Raw genomic sequence first — 21978 nt, 5'->3', positions numbered from 1 at the left:
TTTCTCCACTCTTAGTTTGTCACCTTATTTGATCTGTTTACACAGATCATTTTCATGCCCAAGCTATTACCTGGAGTGCAACTCACTCTTCTTATGTCTAGTGAAGCAGAATTCCATGTATCTTCCATAATGATGGTATTTCACCAGAAACTTCAAGATGGCCTTTCACAGGGAAAAGGAGAGGAAGAAAGGAAGGGGAAATAAGAGTAGGAAAGAAGGTTAGAAAGGGAGGAAGGAATAGAGGAGGGGGGAAAGGAAGGGGAAGTAGAGAAGGAGTAGGAGAGGAGGAAAGGGGAAGTAGAAAAGGATAGAAGGGAGGGAAGAGAAAGAGAGGAGAGGAGAGGAGAGGAGAAGAAGAATTGTTGTAAAACAAGGGAGATGATGGTAGAAAGGCAACCCCAAGAATGTGCAAATTTATTAGGATGAAGAACGAATTAATATGAAAGTTTAAAGGAATATATATGATCAACAATGGATAAGATAACTAATTGAAATAATGTTAAGAAACTAGTATTTGAGGGCGGATGGTGATGCTGTTTATATAATAAGTTAGAAGTATTAAGATAAGATAAAAAAGTATGGAAAAAGAATATTTTGGCAAAAATGGTAACTATGTAAAATGAAATTGGATATGATAAGTTGTATAAGATATGATATGGTCAGTACTCTGTTCATAAAGTGTGTGTGTGTGTGTGTGTGTGTGTGTGTGTGTAAGAAAAAAATCAATAAAACTTGATTTTAAAAAAAGATGGCCTTTCCCATTGGCAGGCAACCAGGTACACCATAATTCCTACAAATTCCAGCCAGCATTGCAAATTTTCATAGTTTATGGAAAAGGTAGTCTAAGACAACTGTCTACCTCTTATGTTGTCCAAGCATGGAGAAAGAAACAGATTTTTGTACAGCGGAACCAGCATTTCAAGTACAGAACTATCATTAATGGTGCCTCTGCACACACTGAGTTCAGAGATGCTATCTGGAAGGGGGATGTGAGGGGGGTTGTCCATCATTTTTTATGTAGGAAAGAAATGCTGATTATGAGAGATGAGTTTCCATAACCTTATCTAGGAATGGAAGCACTTCATTTCAGTAAAATACAAATCCTTTTTTCTTATTCTCAGAATCGAATCCTGATTTGCTTCCTTGGAAAAAAGTTGCATATTCTGTGCCGAATCTGTTGGGTCTTCATGCCATACACAATGGGATTAAGGAGAGGTGGGACCACAATATAGACATTGGCCATCAGCATGTGCACAAGGGGGGAAAGGTGTTTCCCATATCGCTGAAGCAAACAGATACTGATGATTGGGACATAAAAAATGAGGATGGCACACATGTGAGAAATACAAGTGCTGAAAGTCTTGAGACGTTCTTGATGGGATGCAATGCCTAAAACAGTTTTCAAAATCATGATGTAGGACACAAGAATGAAGGCAACATCAAATCCCAATGTAAAAATCATCACAATCAAACCATACAAGATATTGACTTTTATATCTACACAGGATAGCTTCATTACATCAGGATGAAAACAGAAGGAGTAAGAAAGTATATTGGATCTGCAGAAGCGTAGACGTTTAATCAGAAAGGGAGCCGGGAAACAGACACAAATACATCTAACAGCAGCAGTTATTCCTATTTTTGCAACAATGGTGTTTGGGAAAAGTGTTCTGTATCTCAGTGGCTCACGGATTGCAACCACACGGTCAAAAGCCATTGCCACCAGAGTGCCAGACTCCAACCATTGAAAGGCATGGATGAAGAACATCTGGGCGAGACAAGCACTAAATGTGATTTCCTTTGAATTGGACCAGTAAACCTGCAGCATAGTTGGTAAGGTGGACATGGAGAGACCCAGATCTGAGCAGGCTAGGATGGAAAGGAAAATATACATGGGTTCATGAAGACTTTGGTCAATTTTAATGACAAAAAGAATGAGGCTGTTTCCAAGCAATATGAAGACACAGAGCACAAACAGAAGAAAGGCCATCAAAGCATTCTTCTCCTCCATCCCAGGAATGCCAGTCAGGACAAAGGTTCTCAGGTTCAGGCTGCTGTTATCGAACATCTTGACAGCTGACATGCTTCCCATAGGAACATCTGATACAGTCATACTGGAGAATCATAGAGATGAATAAAGAGATTCTTGTGCTGTTATGTATTTTGGAAACTATAGTCATTCTAAGCTGGTGAGTGTTTTGGTTTACTCAGATAGGCTAGCTTGTTAGAGATAACAAACAAATTTAAAGAATGGGGTTCATCCTGACAATTTGTTCAGCTTTCATCCTTCAGATCACCAGTGTACTTTCCTCTTTCTAAAATGTAGTCCTATTCCTTTTATCAATTCTTGGCATTATGAGCAGCCTAGAAATGTCAATGTTTTGAAATTCCTGATGCTTTGAGTTTGGATCCTGAATGTAAAGACTTCCTTTTTTAGCTAGGTATCAATCATATATCTGAAGACTGCTATCACATCTCCCCTCAGTCATTTTCTCTGTAGATTAAATGTACCAGATCCATTAGTTGCTATTCATATGATTTGGTTTGCAGACTGTCCTATATCTTGCTGGCCCTGCTCTGAATGTGATCTGTCACTGTCCTGGACACCACTTTTCAAAAAGGGCAGTGATACAGAACTCCAAGTGCAATTCGACCCGCACAGAGTAGAGAGGAACAATAACTTCTTATGGTCTGAAATCTATGTTCATTAGACTTTTTAGTAGCTATACTATTTGGTTTTGATTAACTTTGGCTAAACCAGGATACTGAGAGCTCCTTCACATGGGTTTTTACCAAGACAGGGACTCCCATCCTAAACATGTGCTTTCATTTCTCCTATCCAGATGCAAAACTCAATACTCTACATGGGGCTGCCCATTAAGAACATTTGGAAGCTTCAGCTGGTCTACAGTGTAGCCACATATGCAGCTTTGGGCACACAACTGTACTCTCATGTTAAAACACTGATATGTGACCTGCCCTGGTTCTCAATGGGATTTTGAATGCAGTTCAAGGTGTTGTTATTTTTAAGCCCCACAAGATGTTGGGTCAGATTGCTTCTGGTTTCTGCCTATCCCAATCAATTTGTAGGTAGAGGTAGGCATGCTCTAGATCAGTGATGGCTAATCTTTTCTGGACCGAGTGCCTAAAGCCCAAGTGCGCCCAACCCCCCAAAATGCAATGTGCATGCAGCCCCCGAGCATGCACGTGCAACCCCGCGGGCCCCCCACATGCGTCCCACCCCCATGCATGTGTGCACGGACCCTTGCACATGCCCCACCCATGTGCATGCATGGCAGAGACCTGAAGACCAGCTGGCTGGTAGGAGGCGCATGTGCATGCACAGCAAAGCTGAACTGGGGCAATGGCTTGCCTGCCATCAGAGAGGGCACTGCGTGCCACCTCTGGCACACGTGCCATAGCTTCCCATCACAGCTCTAGATTCTTCTTGAGAATCAATGAGTGGGACCTAGAAGTGGGTCTTCTTTTTTGTGGCACCTGCTACAGGGAACAACTTCACCTCTGACAGCCAGACAGCCTTGACTCTATGGCCTTCTGGAGCATGTTGAAGACTTTATGTCCCCGATAGTGCTGGGATGTTAGTGGAATCAGCATGTGTGCCTTTGTTTTCTTTTAAATAAATGTTTAAGGGGACATTGATTAGGCTTTTATAATTGATTCCATTGTGTTTTTATCATTTTGTTTGCCATACATGATTCCATTGATTACAATGAGCAGCCATATAAGTTGTTTATAATAAATGAATGCAACTTGATATTCTCCTTGTTCTATTCCATCTTATACATTTCAGCCCCACAGCCTTAGCTAGTCTAGATATTTTCACTCCTTTCTTTCTTGTCTTTTCTAACATTTGGAGCCCTTTCTGAACTTTGGGTCATCTGCAAATCAGTATTTATTTATTTATTTGCTGCATTTACATGCAGCTTCAATCTAACAGATTGAGATAATGCATGGCAATAATTCCCACTGGAGAAAAAAAAATAGATAAACATTAAAACCTTAAAAACTGCTAAGTGTAACCCTCAATTTGGATACAGAATGATGAGCAGCCCCATATGTATCACTCCATACACCATAAGGCTTAGCAGAAAAGGATCTTAGATGTTAACAGAAAGGGAGCTGAAAATCTCAGTCATTGAAATAGTAAGTGGTGAATCCACCCTACCTTTACCAAAGCAGCAGGATCCTTTTGCTTTTCAGACCCCTCCACTCCAAAATGGCCAGGAAAAAGTCCAAGCATCTGGTGCCAAACATGCTTATAAACAAGTATCTCCTTTGAAAGAAATTTCACTGGACATCTGGTGCCCAAACTTTGTTCTTCCCTTGATAAAAGTCCAGGAGATTCACTTCCTAGATTAACTCTTTAGGGACTCAGCAGACCTTAGAGAAATATTATATACTTACTTCTCTACAAGTACTTTATATTGCCAGCTCAATAAGACTCCTGATGGTTTGCAATAAATATAAAAAAAGAGCCTCACTAAGAACGTAGTATATAGAGGGTCACCTCACCAGCCAAATTCCAAGTCCTGTTTCAAGGGATGCAAACTTAATCCCAGCAGGGGATGCTAAAAGGGTGGGTACAGCTCCCCTCCCAGAGTACAGACTCCATCTCAGGGGTGAAATCCAGCAGGTTCTAACAGGTTCTGGAGAACAGGTAGTGGAAATTTTGAGTAGTTAGGAGAACTGGCAAATACCACCTCTGCCTGGCCCCAGAGTGGGGTGGGAATGGAGATTTTACAATATCCTTCCTCCAGGAGTGGAGCGGGAATGGGGATTTTGCAGTATCCTTCCCCTGCCATGCCCACCAAGCCCCGCCCACAGAACCGGTAGGGGAAAATTTTGGATTTCACCCCTGTTCCTTCTGAGAGTTCAGGTCCCCTGGAATTCTGGCAAGAGTAAGTTGCTCAGCATTGGAGTTTCAGAAAGTATTCTAACTTGAATAGTTTGCTTTTATTTATATTTTTAAATTAACAATATTTGTAATTCACCACACTTTAAAACAACTCTATCTTGGTAACTGCAAAACACGAAGCCTTTTAAAGCCATAGGACAGAAACAATATAAATACCATAAAGCAAAAATACTTTGCTAAATACTTTCTATAATGGCTACCCACAATAGATAGGTCTAAAACCATGCTGAAATGGTACTGATTTTATTGTGATATTCAACAAACATTGCGACTGCAAAATGCTCAGGGGAGAGGGGAAGAGTGAGCCTACCTTAGAGAAATCCCATCATCTGAACAGAACAGAATAACAAAGTTGGAAAAGGACCTTAGAGGTCTTCTAGTTCAACCTCCTGTTCAAGCAGGAGATCCTACACCATTCCACACAAGTGGCTGTCCAGTGTCACTTTTTAAAAACCTCCAGTGTTGGAGCACCACAACTTCTGAAGGCAAGTTGTTCAGTTGGCTAATTGTTCTCACTGTTAGGAAATTTCTCCTTTGTTCTAGATTGGTTCTCTCCTTGATCAGTTTCCATCCAATGTTTCTTGTCCTGCCTTCAGGTCAGTGGTGGGTTTCAACATTTTTTACTACCGGTTCTGTGGGTGTGGCTTGGTGGGCATGGCATGGCTTGGTGGGTGCGGCTTGGTTGGTGTGGTAGGGGAAGGATACTGTAAAATCTCCATTCCCACCCCACTCCAAGGGAAGGATACTGTAAAATCTCTATTCCCTCCCCAATCCAGGGGAAGGTTACTGCAAAATCCCCATTTCCTCTCAATCAACTGGGACTTGGGAGGCAGAGAATAGATGAGAGCGGGGCCAGTTAGAGGTGGTATTTACCGGTTCTCCGAACTACTCAAAATTTCAGCTACCGGTTCTTCAGAACCTGCTGAAACCCATCTCTGCTTCGGGTGCTTTGGAAAATAGATTGAGCCATTCTTCTTTATTGCAGCTGCTCAAATATTGCAACACTGCTATCATGTCATCCCTAGTCCTTCTTTTTAGTAGACCCAATTCATTCAACCATTCTTCATATGTTTTAACCTCCTGTCCCCTAAACAACTTTGTTGCTCTTTTCTGCACTCTTTCCAGAGTCTCAACATCTTTTTTATAATATGGTGACCAAAAATGGATGCACTATTCTAAGTGTGGTCTTACTAAGGTTTTATAAAGCAGTACTAATATTTCATGTGATCTTGATTCTATCCATTTATAATGCATCTAAGAATTGTATTCACTTTTTTGGCTGCTACTGCACACTAGTAGTGCAGGGGATTTCATGGGAAAATTAAACCAAAATATCCTCCTCATTTCTCTTTCTTACATCTTCATCCAGAAAACTGCCCTCAGTTTATCCCAAGGGACACACTTGAAGTACCTGAGAACCTTTTCCTCCCATCTCTCTGCTGTCTTTCCTATGTCCCTTCATTGGATTATCCATGGAGCACAGCTTTCAGGAGATTCATGACTCCAATAGCCATACTGTCCTAGTCAACCTATACCTTCTGCTATATCCATTATTGAGCCCTCTTGTCTATGGAATGAAAACCAAGGAAATCCAATGCACAGTCATCTGGCCATTCCATAGAATTACCTGAGAAGGACCTTCCAGGACCCAACGTTATAATGCACTCAAGGAAATTCTGGGGTTTGATCTACTTGGGTGCCATAGAGATACTTTCCTTTGGCTGCAACTCTTTTTTTCATGTACATGATGATTGTTAGGTTTTTCTTAATCCGATACAGGTCATAGATACAAAGACTGAATTTGTTGTTTCCACAAAAAAACCCATTTAATTGTAGAACAATCAATTTTTATTCCTTATATTGAAACCTAATGTTGATTCTATGCTTGGTTCCATTTTCCTACCTACATATTCCAATGTCTTCCTGTTACTATAAGTTTGCAACTTTTTCAGCCTTGTCTATATATACCAGCCCCCTTCCCCAAAACCAAGACAGACAAGAGAATCCAGAGATATTTTACAAGAAGAGTCCACCACTGCTTAAGAACTGCTTCCAAAAGACCATTGTCCATTCCCCCCATGGTCACCTGATTGCATTTAAGGTGCTTAGTAACTGCCCCACATTTACAGCCATTTGCAGCATTCCACAGTCATGTGACCACAATTTAGAATGTGTGTGTGTGTTTTGTTTTTTTTTGCGGGAAACCAGTATTCACTTCTGGTTTTTGGCAAAAATGCCCATTGAGAGCAACAGTTTCACATAACAATTGTAGTATTTGCTTTAGAAGTGCCACATTTGCTTTAAATGTAAACTTGTGTTGGTCAAATGGTGACCCCCTTCATGGCCTGCATGACTTACTACTGTAATTCTGAGCTCAATTATGGCCATGAGCCTGTGAAGTGAATTTCTCCTGCCCTACAAGCCACGCCTTCATCATGCAGGTTATATTCATTCATTCATTGATCAAATTTATATAGCCACCCATTGTCCTCCAAAGGGAGCTGTTGGGATAGGAAGATGTATGACATATGGAATCGATAGAAAACAGTGGCGGTGCTTCTTTGGTGAAAGGAACATTTTAAACTATCTCATGGTGATTAGTATTTAAACCCATAAAGGTCTACAGTGAGTTCTGTTGCAAATAGTTGTTGCAATATTGAATGTTTAAAACAGAAACAAAAGATAAACCAATAAAAACCATTAGCTCATGGAAAATATTTCATTCTTCTGAATTTGGGAAAGGGGCAGTAGAAGAGTTAAGCAGGAATGACTTCTGCTAACACATTGGGCACCCTACTCCTAGAGTGACTATCTCTCTGGGTAGTCTGGGAGGGCAGGAGAGGACCCTCCTCAACTGAAAGCACAATCTTCAATGTATCTTCATTGTTTTTTTTAGAGCTCCTTCTAATGGGCTCCAACTGCCTGAAAACACGCTAGAGTAGCTTATTAAGCTTAAACATCACTCTGTAAATAAACCAGAGCAGAAGAGAGAATTCTTAATTCTGTTCTCTGTACATCAGTGATTCCCAACGTGGGGCCCATGACCCACAGGGAGGCAATTTGATTTTTAATGGGGGCAATTGAAACTTTGTTTAAACAAAGTTAATAGCCTTTTAGGCTTCCTCCGTATGAGTAGGAGTCACTTTTTGAATAGTAAGAATTATATGTCACGGGGGGTGGGGCATCAGGATTTTAGAGATGCTTAGGTGGGGCATGGCCAGAAAAAGGTTGGGAACCACTGCTGTACATGGATATTTGGTAGGGGTGATTTCTGAGAGAAAAGCATCCCAAGTGTTCCCTTTGGGTTTCCAACCTGGTTCAGGTCTCATCCTATGGGAGCAATCTTCTCCTTGCATATTTTTGGAATAAAATATAAGGCAATGCCTCATCCCTGAGAATAGAAAACTTTACTTTCAGTGAGAATAATCTGCCACAAGCTTCTCAGCAAAGGTCCTTCCTCAGCATGGTTATTTATGCCAACACTTCTAGAAAGTTTACGAAATCATTGGGAATTAGTACATTCTTCTCTGGACATTTTAAAAATTATATGAGAAGGTGGAAGAATGGGGTCTTGTGAGCATCCTGATTGATGGCTGGATTTCCCTTCTTGCCAACCAGTGATGTAAGCTTTATTCCTTCATCAGCAATAAAGATGCTAATTTAAGTGCAAGTTTACCTATCATATGGCATTATCTATTCTGCTGATGGCATAGTTATGGATTTTCTCCATCAATGTTTTTCTCCATCAATGGTTAGGGGCTGCCATACTTTTTTCCTTATGGAACAACCTCAGGACACTTTCACGTATCTCTTTCGTCTTCACTCCATAAACAATGGGGTTCATCATGGGAGGCAGAAGAAGGTAAAGATTGGCCATAATGATGTGAACATGAGGAGTGATGTGATGGCCACCAAAACGGTGTGCAAAGAAGGTGAAGAAGGCTGGTGTATAAGAGATAGTAATGGCACAGAGGTGAGCAGTGCAGGTGCCAAATGCCTTGCTCCTTTGTTCCGGGGAGGAAAGGCCCACAACTGCCTTCAGGATCATGAAGTAAGACATTGTAATGCAGGAGATATCGAAGCCTCCAATCAACATGGCAACTGTCAGGCCATAGATAGCATCAACTTGGATATTGCTGCAAGCCAGCTTTACCACTGCCATGTGGTCACAATAGGTGTGAGCAATAACTCTGCTGTTGCAATATATCATTTTCCTGACTAGAAAAGGAAAGGGGAGGATGAGAACTGCTCCTCTGAGGAAGGTGAGGACCCCCACCTTAAGAATGAGTGGGTGGGTCAAGATAGTAGTGTACCTCAATGGATAACAGATAGCTACAAAGCGGTCCAAAGCCATGAGCATGAGGACTCCAGATTCCATCCCTGTGAAGGTGTGAACAATGTACATCTGGACCAGGCAGGCCCCGAAGCTGATCTCCTCCAGGTTTAGCCAAAAAATGCAGAATGCTTTTGGCATCGTAGAGGTTCCCATGACTATGTCTGTGACAGACAACATGCAGAGGAAGAAGTACATGGGCCTGTGAAGGGCCTCCTCGGTCCAGATGATGTAGAGAAGTCCACAGTTCCCCAACATGCCAATGAGATACATAGAGAAAAATGGGAAGGAGATCCAGAGATGAGCGTGTTCCAGACCTGGGATCCCTTTCAAGAAAAAGTGCATGAGGCCATCGTCAGTTTCATTCACTAGGGCCATCATGGGAAGAGAAAGGGCACATGAGAGCACCCTAAGAGTTAAAATGCCTGAGGAGAGAAACAGAAGGAATACATCAAACCAATGTTAGGCTTCATTCCAAGCACTTTAATAGAATAATATCTTTTCTAAGCAATTTTTTTTCACTTTCACAAACATATTAATTCCTGCAAGATGTGTACTTCAACTGTCCATCATGATGCCCCATGTTACCAGTCTCATCTTTATTGGGAACCATCAGATATGGGTAGTTATTCAAGTTATTCTATGGGTTTCAAACCTTCTTCTGAGAATTAAAGTCATAGACTTTTGCACCTGAATAATTATAAATAGAGTATTAGCTATAGGAGCTGTCCAGATCCTGGCACTCAGTAATTTCCAGGAAAGGACATTTAGAAGCTCTCAGAAAGGTCACCTTCCATGGCTTTCATAGTACAGAGATACAGAGAGATGATCAAGTCTGCTTATTTTCAAAGCTTAAACTGGTAACTGTTGTAGTCATGTAACTGAAAATATCAGACAGGATATACACTGTGCAAAAATAAAGGTTTTAACCCTCTTCTCCAAGAAGATTGATAGAAGTGATGTAAAGTCCTGTACATGCAGGCATGACATAAACTAACATTTGTGCTCTGAAAGCTTAAGGGGAAGTGGACTATATAAGCTATTCTAATAACCGTCACAATTTGTAGAATACCTTTGTTTATATATTCATTTGCTTGTCTGAGGCAGTCTTGAACTTCTGTCCCATTTAATGCACACTTTTACACATCCTGCTTTAGGATGCATAATGAAAGCAAACATAGTATATACTGCAATAGCTCTCTATATTTTTTTACTATCTCTTCCTGGGTACATGCACTGACAAATACAAATTAGCCAAATTATGACAAAGCCCACTCAAAAAAATTAGAGCATAATAAATGAAGTAATGATTAAAATGATGCATTTTTGTGTATTCCCAGAAGCACTCCAAATATGACTCACTTGACCCAAATGTTAGGGGAGAAACTGTCCGAGGAATGGTCTGGGCTTCCCTAGAATTGGCTGGAATGTTCAAAGTTTATGCAACAGAGATCAAAACGGAATGATACATCCCTAAAAACATTCTCACATAATACCTTTGCATTGTCAGCTGCAGCTCCTTCATGTCATCTAGACCTTTGTGATGCAGCCTTTGGAGAACAAAATTGCAGGAATCAAATTTTGGCTGGATCTGTTCACACTTCAGAACTCAAGTCTGTGTATCACACAGAGTTTCCTCTTTTGCAGTACCTTAGTGGCAGGTGGCCCTCCTTAAAGGAGCAAACTGATGCATAGGAGCTCAGAAAACATCTATTCATCATCAGCCAAATCCCTGCCAGCCAGTCTCTATCCTTGTCTGAAAAACAGAAGAGGGTTTATAGACCTTCAAGATACAGTGTCCCTTTGGGAGCCTCCTGGAATCAGCTGTGTGTGAGTCTGTAGAGAGCATTCGGAGACCGAAGCTGGACAGCAGGAAGCTTCTCACGGGAGTTTCCCTGTTATTCTGCCCCTGCCTAGTATTCTTCCAAGCTGAACTGACCCCTGACTTAAAGAACTGACTCCCTAATTCTGATCTAGAAGTCTTTATCCATTGTGGAAAATATTAACTGGCTGATTCTCCCGCACTTCAGAACGGATCTCCACATCCAACTTCAGTAGTTCATTTCTCTGTTCTCATTGATTGCAACCAGCAGTCTTCTCTTTCTCACCCATCCCAAAGCCAACTGCTCTTTCTGAAACTCCTCCTTCTCCAATATCTCATCATCTATTCTGCAACCTTCAAGCATTCTAAGTGAGCTTAACTTTTACAGGCATGGTGGGCTACTAGACAATCAATAAGCGCCTCTTCCTCCAAAGCCCTATTCGCTTTGTTTCATAAATTTAACTGTTTATGGGGTGGGTGTTGTGTACATATTTCCTGAAAGATGGAGTCAAGCATTGCACCTTTATGAGTCCTTTAAACCAATATACCTAATTCAGTAATACAGTAGCTGAATGACTAAAATTCCAAAAAATGTTCTTTGATTTGAAAAGAATACTATACTCTTGATCTCCTTCTTCAGGTCATGTGGACAGGGGTGGTTCTACTTACCTTTACTACCGGTTCGCATCATGCCCACACACATGTGCTCGGTTTGGTCATGCACGTGCTCTTCTGTGCATGTGCAGAAGCTTCTGTGCATGCACAGATCAACTTTGATGACATCCGGGTCAGCAGGTGGAGCCTCCCGCTGGTTTTATTACCAGTTCTTGCGAACTGGGGGCAACCCACCACTGCATGTGGAGCCATCACAACATGAGCATCTCTAAAGTCTTTTAAAATAAACAAAGTCCCATTAGCATAGAAACAAGGATGAGAAGCAATGGGTATAAATAGTGACTGCAGTGTTAATTTAAACAGGTGCAAAAACTTCCTGATGGAAAGATCTGTACCATACAATAGAGGAACAGGGAAAGTCTGGAGGTTGTGGGTTCTCTATCTCCAAAGGTTTTGAAGAAACCGAGAGGACAGCCATCTCTTCAGAATGGTTTAACTGGTTTTCCTGCACACTGCCTCTTTCTGGATAAAGTTCTTTGATTTTTGCCAGCTGGTTGCAGGTGATGGACTTTGTGTTACAAAATGTTTTAGTGTCTCAGGTGCTGAGAGTCGTGGCGGCACAGTGGTTAGAATGCAGTACTGCAGGCTACTTCTGCTGACTGCTGGCTGCCAGAGTTTGGCAGTTCGAGTCTCACCAGCTCAAGGTTGACTCAGCCTTCCATCCTTCTGAGGACAGTAAAATGAGGACCCAGATTGTTGGGGGCAATAGAGAAGGCTGTAAAGCACTGTGAAGTGGTATAGAAGTCTAAGTGCTATTGCTGTTCTAGTGAACACCACCTTTCTAAGAAAAATAGACTGGGTTTTGTATGGCTATGGATGAAAGCATGCAAAACTGGGTGGGAAAGAACAGAAATAAACTTCAAAATGATCTTGCTAGAGTAGATACATGACTGAAAACAGAAGAATGAAGTTTCTGTGGGGTGCAAAGTTCTTCACAAGGAAAAAGGAGTCCCTCACTGAGATGTCCATGCCTGGACTGCTGCTCTTTCAATGCATCTCAGACTTCAACTGGTCCAGAATGAAGCAGTGTACACAGTAATGGGCTCCTGAATTTGCCCATGTAACACCTCTGTAACACCTCACTGGCTTCCAGTTTCTTTCTGGGTGCAATTCAAAGTGCTGGTCATCACCTTTAAAGCCCTACCTGCCATTCCATGCTTTCCTAAAGCTTCAAAAATCTGGGTCTGAGAGAAGACTAGATAATTGCACAATAGAAGTTTGACTGGGTGCCAGGTCTTTGTTGTTTTTAATGTGTCAATGTTTCAATCTGTTTAATTTTATAGTTTCAGTATGACTTTGTATGTATTGCTTTAACTTTTAATTGGAAGCCACCTAGAATTGGTTAACAAATGGGCAGATATATAAATGCATAAATAAATAAGTTAAAAAATATAAAATAAAATCCTTCAGTCAAGTTTTCAGAGCTTTCATTCCGTTGTTGGTAAGCCTAGGATAGCCCCAAAGTTCTTCCTCTTGTCTCACAATTGTTTGCATCTGTGTGCAAGCATTAGAAGAACAGACCTGTTCTTCTGGAACCCCAAATAGAAGTTATCCCAGAAAAGCTTGTCAGAAGGAAAATTGAGAGCTGAATTCTGACTGGTTTCTGAACACATTAAGCCATGATGGCCTTTGTAGGTCATCTACAATTCAAGCACTTGAATTGCACCAAGAAGCCTACTGAGAACCAGAACAAATTGTGGAATAAAATTGTAACAGGCGTTTATCAGGATATATTAATATTTGCTTGCTGGTTGCTGAGCGCTGGACTAAAATGGGCCCTCTCAACTTTAACATAATATTTATGACATTGTGATTCTACTTTTCTGCCCACTCAAAGACTGGAATGAAGCACTTTGAAGTGGATGTTGGCCTGTGCCTTTTTTCTCTAACTGATATGGATAAATGATGTATGTTCTGCAAATCCATCCAATAAATTATCTTTGCCTATCAACAACCATCTTGTGCCATCTGACCTCATGAAAACACATTCAGAGCCCCATTTTGGAAAAGATATTGCTGTTGGACTCCAGAATTGATGTCTCAGCTTCCAGAAATCTTAGACTCAAGATTTCATGGCTGAGTTCGTACAACTCATTTAACTAGGCCAGTTAAAGGCCTAGTTGCCACAGACACATCACTTCTTAGTTTGGCAGACGTTAACTTTGGCAATCTGATTGTTTTCTGCAACCTGGGCTCATTTGGTTCATTCCATGTTGATAACCCCTTCTTCTGGCTGAGAAAGTGTGGGTTTTCCTGGGTGAAAGCTATTTAAAAGAAACAGGTCACTGCAGAAATGTAGACAATAAAACTGGGGGAAAAAAGAATATTGTTGGTTCTACACTTATAGCTTGAAAGGAAATCTTCCATTCTGTTTGAGTGTGATTTGGGTGCCTCTTTGCTTTTTAGAGCATATGTCAAATTGATTGAATGATTATGTGCCATCAAGTTGCTGTCAGTAATAAGCAACTTGAAAGATAGATGGGAGGGGACAAGTTATATACAAACAAATAATGATATTGTTATAATAAACACTATAAAGCATGCAGTTTAGTCTGTAGAGATGCTCAGTCATCTAGGTCATGATTGTCCCAAAGGTGCTTTTTTAGGAGGTAACTGGATTTCTTGTTTTTTCTTTGAAGATGTTTCCCCTCTCAGCTGAAGAACCTTCTTGGATGAGAAGTAAAACGTCTTCAAAGAAAAAAACAAGAAAGTCCAGTTGCCTCCTGAAAAAGCACCTTTGGGACATGCAGTTTAGTCTGAAGCAAATAGCCTGAAGGAATCCATATTTGCATTTCTCCAGAAGATCTCTAACAAATCTATTGCATCCTGTGGGCTTTCCCAAAGTTTGTTTTCTAGCAACCCACATGGATTTGTATTGCCGTCTGTATTTCCTTCTACATATGTATTCCCTCCTGCATTAGTTACCAGACATGTTGATTTTAGCCATGGTATTCCCTCCTGCAATGTGTGAGGACTATTGATCCCACAGGTGTCGGAGCCACACTATTAAGGCACCCTCTTCCTCCCAGTCTCCTTGTGGCTGGTTTGATGTGTACATCTGTAGACCCCCAGCTGTGACCCAGGAACAAGCTTCAGGTAAGCATGACCTACTGCAATTGTGGGTCTGATAATATACTAGTAGTGCCCCTGTTGTGCAAGAAATGGATTGTGGTATCTGGAGGGGTGCAGAAGCTAAGGCCCAGAAGGGTGAGAATGAGTAATTGTTGAATGGAGGAGATCAGCCTGAGTGGCTTCAGTCACACCAGGGGTATGGTCAGAAGCCATGCTAGATGTGCTCAACCCAAGGTGCCCCACTCCTCCTAGCCCCCTTGCTGGAATAGTATTTGTCCAGGGTTTATGGGTGATGGTAGCTCTAGTCATATCCAATTTAGTTAAATTTAATTTTTAAAGTAGATTTTTTAAATCAAATTTTTAAATTTGATTTTTAAAGTAGAATTTGTTAAGTACTGACAAAAGAGTAGCTTTTGCTGTTATACCATTCCTAATGTAGTACATCTGTAGTCTATACCATTAATAAGGGGATTGTAAACTGTCTCCCATGGAATCTAAATCTGCATACCTACTTGTCTTCCTCTCCTTCCCTCCCCCATCCCAATTTAAACCCTACATCAGCTCAGCCCCTCTCCCTATCGGATGAAGTGAGATACAGTTTGTGAAACTGTATCTGCTTTTTAATAAAATGAGTTAGTTGGAAAAGGGGCTCCCAGATGCTCCTTGAGTTGAGCTGCTAGAGCCTCAGCTGGCACTTCTCGTACAGTGCTGATCATCCTGAAATTAAAACAGGAAGGAAGGAAGGAAGGAAGGAAGGAAGGAAGGAAGGAAGGAAGGAAGGAAGGAAGGAAGGAAGGAAGGAAGGAAAGAAAGATATCACCCAGAGCAGGGGTCTCCAACCTTGGCAACTTTAAGCCTGGCGGACTTCAACTCCCAGAATTTCCCAGCCAGCAAAGCTTAAAGTTGCCAAGGTTGGAGACCCCTGACCCAGAGCACAAAACATCATGTTCTTTTCATTTAGGTTCTGAAACACCCAGGAAAGATGGGCTGGATCTAGCAAGGCAATCCCACTTTAGGATTGGAGGAAGAAAGCAAGAAAAAGTTCATTGAGTTTTTCTAATCCATTTTAGAGTTTTGGATGCTTTCCATCCTTTGTCATGATTGGACAGTGCCCATGTTCTTCTGGGTTGTGGTAGCACATGAGATATTCCTAAATGGGACAAGGTTTAAAAGAGACATGAGCCCTACCTGGTCATCCAAAGATGAGGTAGTACATGTTTTTCATAGGCAGTAAAGGAAATTGGAATAGTTTGATGCCTCTCCAAACTCATTGGACTGTGGGCTTCCCTGACTTCCTCTCCAATGTGAAAATCTCTTTGCTATTGCAGGACCCTAAAGAAGTTCTGCCAGGCTTAGTTTCCACTGAGAGAACACTACTTTTCCTGTCCTTTTATGCCATACAACACAAATGCACAAACACACACACACATCAATTTCCCATTGTTTGCATATGCTTCCTCTATGTTTCTAGAAGGCACCACTATCTTGAGCTGTAACCAGATTCTTTGTTACCAGCCAGTATATAGGAGCTTCTAAGCTGGATAAACCTTTTTCATCAACCCCTTAAGGATGTGGTGGAATCATTTCAGATGTCTACAGAGCTATTCCATGTGGGAATGTGTGCATGTGCATATACATGTATATGAAACTCTATCGAATTAGTAATCATCCTAGTGGTCCCAGCATTCTCAGATCCTTCTGAGAATACAGCGCCCTTCCCTTCCTGAGCTGGATGCTCCCAGCAAAAGTATGCTGCTTTGGCACCTTGCAATTTCATGAGAGAAAGCTCAAAAAAAAAATCTTCCCCCAAAAGTCAACAGCAAAGGCTAATAATGTACAGCAGTGGTGGGTTCCTCCCGGTTCGGGCCAGTTCTGCTGAGCCGGTAGCGGTGACGATATGACATCACCGAACCGGTTCTGCCCCCCCCGCCCCCCATCCCCGCATTATTCTTACCTTTTATTTGGCCCCATCCCCAATCTATTGCTGCCTCCTGAGTCCCAGCTAATGGCTAGAGGGAAAAAACCTGTTTAAACTCTTGCCGCGGGGCTTCAAAGGGCCTCCCTACAGCTGATCAGTGTTAAAAGAAAACAAATGAATAGACCAGTGTCTGCAAAAATACATGAGTAGATCAGTGCCTGCAAAAATAAATGGGTAGACCAGTGCCTGCAAAAATAAATGGGTAGACCAGTGCCTGCAAAAATAAAGGGGTAGATCAGTGCCTGCAAAAATAAATGGGTAGATTGGTTCAGTTCTGCAAGCATTTAAAAGCCTGGTAGACCAGTACCTCTGTTAAATCCTAAATCCTATTGGGGGAAAATACAGCAGTGGCTGCTGGAAATAACAGGTGTGAGCTTTCCCCTTCACCCAGACCTCTACTTACTCGGAATAAGACCGGACTACATTGACAAGAAGGATTGGTATATATTTGTCCATGTCTCAACAGCGGCGAGAATGGCATTTGCTCAACTGTGGAAAGATGCAGATACGCCCCCTGACCATCTGATAATAAACAAGATTCTCCGATGTGCTGAGATGGACAGGCTAACATATATCTTAAAAGAAAAGAAAGATTCATTATAATAGAAGTTGGGACAGATGCTTTGTCTGGCTCAAAAGAAGGTTAAACTTAGGAGAAGGGTGATAAGATCGTCTAATTAGATTAACTAGATATTTACTAGGCTTTATAACTCTTTATAATTTTGATAAAAACAGGCCAATTGTTTTGTAGTTAGTAAAAAGAACTTGATTGCATTGAAATGTTTGGCTGGGATGATATTAGTTAATATTAATTGGAGAGTGAACTTAACTCTCGGTTAGTCACGTTTGTTGCTTCGTTTTAGTCCTGTGTTTAGGTATTTCTATATTTCGCTTCCTATATTGCTTTTCAATCATTATTGTGTGTTAATTTTATTGTAAATATTTAATAAAGATTATTTTATAAAAAAATAATAATAAGCCACGCCCACAGAACCGGTAGTAAAATTTTTTAGAACCCACGCCTGATGTACAGAGCCTTGGTAGTACAGGGGTTTAAGGCACCCTGTTATTAAGCTGGTTATTAAGACCAGTTGCCTGCAATTATTGCAGGGTTCGAATCTCGCCAAGGCTCAAGGTTGACTCAGCCTTCCATCCTTTCTAAGGTAGGTAAATTGAGGACCCAGTTGTGGGGGCAATAAGCTGACTTTGTATAAATATACAAAAGGATGAAGGCTATTGCTGAGCATATTGTAAGCCGCCCTGAGTCTTCGGAGAAGGGCGGCATATAAATCAAATTAAAAAATAAAATAAAATTTGAGGATAGGCAACTTGGTTCCTATTTTCTTAATCCTGTGTATTTTAATAATCTATGTGACCACCAGAACAAACCACCAGAACAAATATATCATGTAGAAGCCAATCCCAATTATAATAAGTCAGGAAGAATTTTAAAATAAAGTTTTCAAGGACTTTGAATGATGGGAAAGAAAAGGGTTGATGACATTCCCTGGAATGGACTTCTCCAACTGTAAAGTTTCTGCAATTTCACCAGTGTGTCCCTTTCGCTGACCATCTTCTTGTCTCTGTTGCAGGTAGTGAAATGGTTGCTGAGGCCAGTTAGATGCCATGTCCTGTTACAATCAATCGAGAGGCATCTCCTTTTTTTTCCTAATGGGGATTCCAGGCCTAGAAAGTGCCCACTTCTGGATTGCCTTCCCCTTCTGCTCCATGTATCTGGTCTCTTTGGTGGGGAACATCACCATTCTCTTTGTGGTCAGAAGGGAACCAAGCCTTCACTTGCCCATGTATTATTTCCTTTGCATGCTAGCCATCCTTGACTTGATACTGACCACCTCCACTGTGCCCAAAGTCCTGGGCATATTCTGGTTCGACTCCCATACAATTGGCTTCAAAGCTTGTGTGATCCAGATGTTCTTCATTCATGGCTTCTCAGCTGTGGAGTCAGGCGTGCTGCTCGCCATGGCTTTTGATCGCTATGTGGCCATCTGTGCCCCTTTACATTACACTACCATCCTCACCAGTTCTGTCATTGCCAAGATTGGATGTGCAGCCTTCATGAGGGGCATTGGGTTCATGACCCCCTTGACTTGCATGGTTAACCATCTCCCATATTGTGGGCCTAATGTCATTGCCCATTCCTATTGTGAGCACATGGCTGTGGTAAAGCTGGCCAGTGGAAATACTACACCCAACAACATCTATGGGATCACAGCCGCCACCTTTGTGGTGGGCTTAGATTCAATCTTCATTGCTGTCTCCTATGTGCTCATTCTCAAAACAGTCCAGGGACTCTCCTCCAAAGAAGCACGGCAGAAATCCTTTAGTACTTGTGGCTCCCACATCTGTGTCATCCTGGTCTTCTACACACCTGCCCTATTCTCCTTTTACACTCAGCGCTGGGGACACAATATTCCTGCACATATCCACATCTTGTTGGCGGATCTATATCTTCTGGTGCCCCCCATGCTGAATCCCATTATCTATGGCATGAAAACCAAGCAACTCCGCCAGCAAATGCTAAAGCCATTCTTTGCAACCCAGTTTGAGTCTTGATTCCAACTGTTAGAAGTCAGAGTGTGAGAAGGACACCTTGCAGGTGTTAGATGTTATGTTTACATGTTAATATTCAGGTCATTTACTAAAGGGTTCCTTGGAGAAACTCCAAGTTTGGACTATATAGGACTATATAGGTGTATTTGCTGGTCTTTCTCTTCAGTCACCTGCCTTTCAGAACTTTCTTCTCCTCAGAAAACTTTGAAACTTCAGATCTAACAGAAAGCTTTAACAATCAGCTACTAAATCTTCCAACAACCTGGAGAATGTAACAATGCAGCTGGACTCAAAAAATCCTTCTATCGAAGATTTGCAGACAATTAAGCTGCCCAAAGGACAAATGTTGACGGTATAACAGTATAGAATTGGGCTGAGCTCTAAAATTGCATTATTACCACTGTTTCCCTGAATGGTTATGCAAAATTAATTTTAAAATTAAGAGTCAATTTGGAGTAGTGGTGAAAGTGTTGCCTAGAAATCAGGAGATGATGAGTTCTACTCCTGCCTTGGCATGAAAACTGGCCAGGTGACTTTGGGCCAGTAACTGTTTTTCAGTTCAACCCGCCTCACAGGGTTGTTGTGGGGAACATAAGGAAAGGGAAGTGTACCAAATATGTTCACCATTTTAAGTTGTATATATAAAGGCAGGATGAAAAATAAATCTAAAATAATTGTTATTGCCTCAGTCTCTGTTAATAGGACACCTTGTCAGGGTTAGTCTTTCCCAAGGTGGTGCCATCTGGGTAATTTGCCCATGTCAGCTGAGAACCTGGAGTTCTACAATATAACCAAAGGGTGCCTGTTACAAGCTGAGGAGGGAAAGTCAGGACAATTACGGAATCAAGTGCAGAGGCCCCATTGAAGTGTTTATTTATTATTTATTTTATTAGTTCAATTTATATGCCGCCCTTCTCTGGAGACTCAGCGCGGCTTACAATGCATTAAGCAACAGCCTTCATACTTTTGTATATACCTGCTTAGTAGGGCTATTTTGCTCCCCCCCCCAAGCGGTGTTCTATTTTATACAAAGTCAGCTTATTGCCCCCACAATCCGGGTCCTCATTTTACCTACCTTGGAAGGATGGAAGGCTGAGTCAACCTTGAGCCTGGTGAGAATTGAACTCGCAGTAATTGCAGGCAGCTGGCAGCTAAGTGCTACTTTAACAGCAGTTTAGTCCGCTGCGCCACCAAGGCGCAGATCTGCTGGTAATTACCATTTGGTTCCATACACTCCTGTCTTTGAACGTCCTTGATTAGGCTGACTATGGATTCACTTTCTATGCAAGAAGACACAAAAGATAAGGGGCAGACAAGAGGGTAGCAGCTTCTAAACCCTCTGAACATTCTTTTTTTTTTTTTTTTTTTTTATTGCAAAAGTTTTACAATTACATTTTCACCCCTTTTTTTTTTCACCCCCCCACCTCCCTCCCCAAACTTCCCATCCTCCCTAACCCTCCCTAACCCTCCCCCCCCCAGACTTCCCTATTATGTACTCATAACTAATAACACTGATATGTATACCTGAACTCATCCCTCCCCCTACATAATTTTCCCTCTTTGTCTCTTTATATTAAAATATTTCTAATACATTGTTTTCAAATAAAAGCTATTTGATACTTTCTAATTTGGTATTTGTTCTGAACATATTCTATCCACCTTTTCCATTCCCATTCATAAGTCTCTTGTGAACAATCTTTTAAATATGCTGAAATCTTCGCCATCTCTGCAAAACTGGCCATCTTCGAAGTCCATTCCTCGATAGTAGGCAAAGCTTCATTCTTCCAATATTTACCTATCAACAATCTTGCTGCTGTTATCATATACAATATTAATTTTGTTTCATCCCGTGTAAAACCCTTAACTATGCCCAATAAAAACAATTGTGGAGAAAATTGAATTTTTTTCTTCAAAACATTCTGCATGACCCACCATATTTTTATCCAAAAAGCCTTAACTTTCCTACAGGTCCACCAAACATGATAATACGTAGCATCCAAACATTCACATCTCCAACATTTTGGCTGAACATTAGGGTACATACATGACAACTTTTTAGGATCTAGATGCCATCTATAAAACATTTTATAGAAATTTTCCCTCAAATTCTGCGACTGTGTAAATTTAACATTCTGAACCCAAATTTTTTCCCATGTTTCCAACATCACTGGTTCTTCAAAATTTTGTGCCCACTTAATCATACAATCTTTAACTAATTCCGTTTCTGAATCCCTTTCTAGCAAAACATTGTAAAGCCTTTTAATATGCATTGGACCTTTCTCTCTTATATGTCTAACCAATTCTTCCTCATGCAACATAATACCAGTTTTTTGGTCCTCTTTCCATCTCAGTTGTAATTGATTATATTGTAACCAGGTTAAATTAATCCCTTCGTCCAACAGTGTCTGCAATGTCTTCAACTGCCATCTGCCCGCATCTGTAAAAAGAACCTCTTTGTATAAAAACCCCCCGAGTGACATTATATTTGTATTCCACAAGGTATGACCAAGATCCAGCCATAGCGGTATTTTATAATCCCATTTGAGTCGGTGCTTCTTCCAAACTCTCATCAAAGAATCTCTAAGTATATG

At 41.2% G+C, this 21978-nt stretch overlaps 3 protein-coding genes across 3 annotated transcripts; 1 reads left to right on the top strand and 2 right to left on the bottom strand.

Annotated features, from left to right (window-relative positions):
• Positions 1-1117: 1117 nt before the first annotated feature.
• LOC117664307 (olfactory receptor 51H1-like) lies at positions 1118-2083 on the bottom strand. Its single transcript, XM_034415223.3, has one exon. It carries the CDS (start codon positions 2081-2083, stop codon positions 1118-1120), a length of 966 nt encoding a protein of 321 aa, XP_034271114.3.
• A 6598-nt stretch (positions 2084-8681) lies between these two features.
• On the bottom strand, positions 8682-9647 carry LOC117663999 (olfactory receptor 52N4-like). Its single transcript, XM_034414683.1, has one exon. The coding sequence runs from the start codon at positions 9645-9647 to the stop codon at positions 8682-8684; it is 966 nt and encodes a 321-aa protein (XP_034270574.1).
• Positions 9648-18442: 8795 nt separating this feature from the next.
• On the top strand, positions 18443-19390 carry LOC117663991 (olfactory receptor 52P1-like). The gene has a single exon (XM_087871570.1). The coding sequence runs from the start codon at positions 18443-18445 to the stop codon at positions 19388-19390; it is 948 nt and encodes a 315-aa protein (XP_087727696.1).
• The last annotated feature ends 2588 nt before the right edge of the window (positions 19391-21978 follow it).

Source organism: Pantherophis guttatus, chromosome 5 (genome assembly GCF_059756535.1).
Source record: "Pantherophis guttatus breed Tessera chromosome 5, ASM5975653v1, whole genome shotgun sequence".
Classification (NCBI taxonomy): domain Eukaryota; kingdom Metazoa; phylum Chordata; class Lepidosauria; order Squamata; family Colubridae; genus Pantherophis; species Pantherophis guttatus.
The sequence above is the reverse complement of the archived record's forward strand: the minus strand, read 5'-3'. Positions and strand labels throughout refer to the sequence as shown.

Excerpts from the sequence above, each read along its gene's own strand:
- LOC117664307 (XM_034415223.3), bottom strand. The coding sequence starts at position 2,083 with ATGTCAGCTGTCAAGATGTTCGATAACAGCAGCCTGAACCTGAGAACC.
- LOC117663999 (XM_034414683.1), bottom strand. The coding sequence starts at position 9,647 with ATGGCCCTAGTGAATGAAACTGACGATGGCCTCATGCACTTTTTCTTG.
- LOC117663991 (XM_087871570.1), top strand. The coding sequence starts at position 18,443 with ATGTCCTGTTACAATCAATCGAGAGGCATCTCCTTTTTTTTCCTAATG.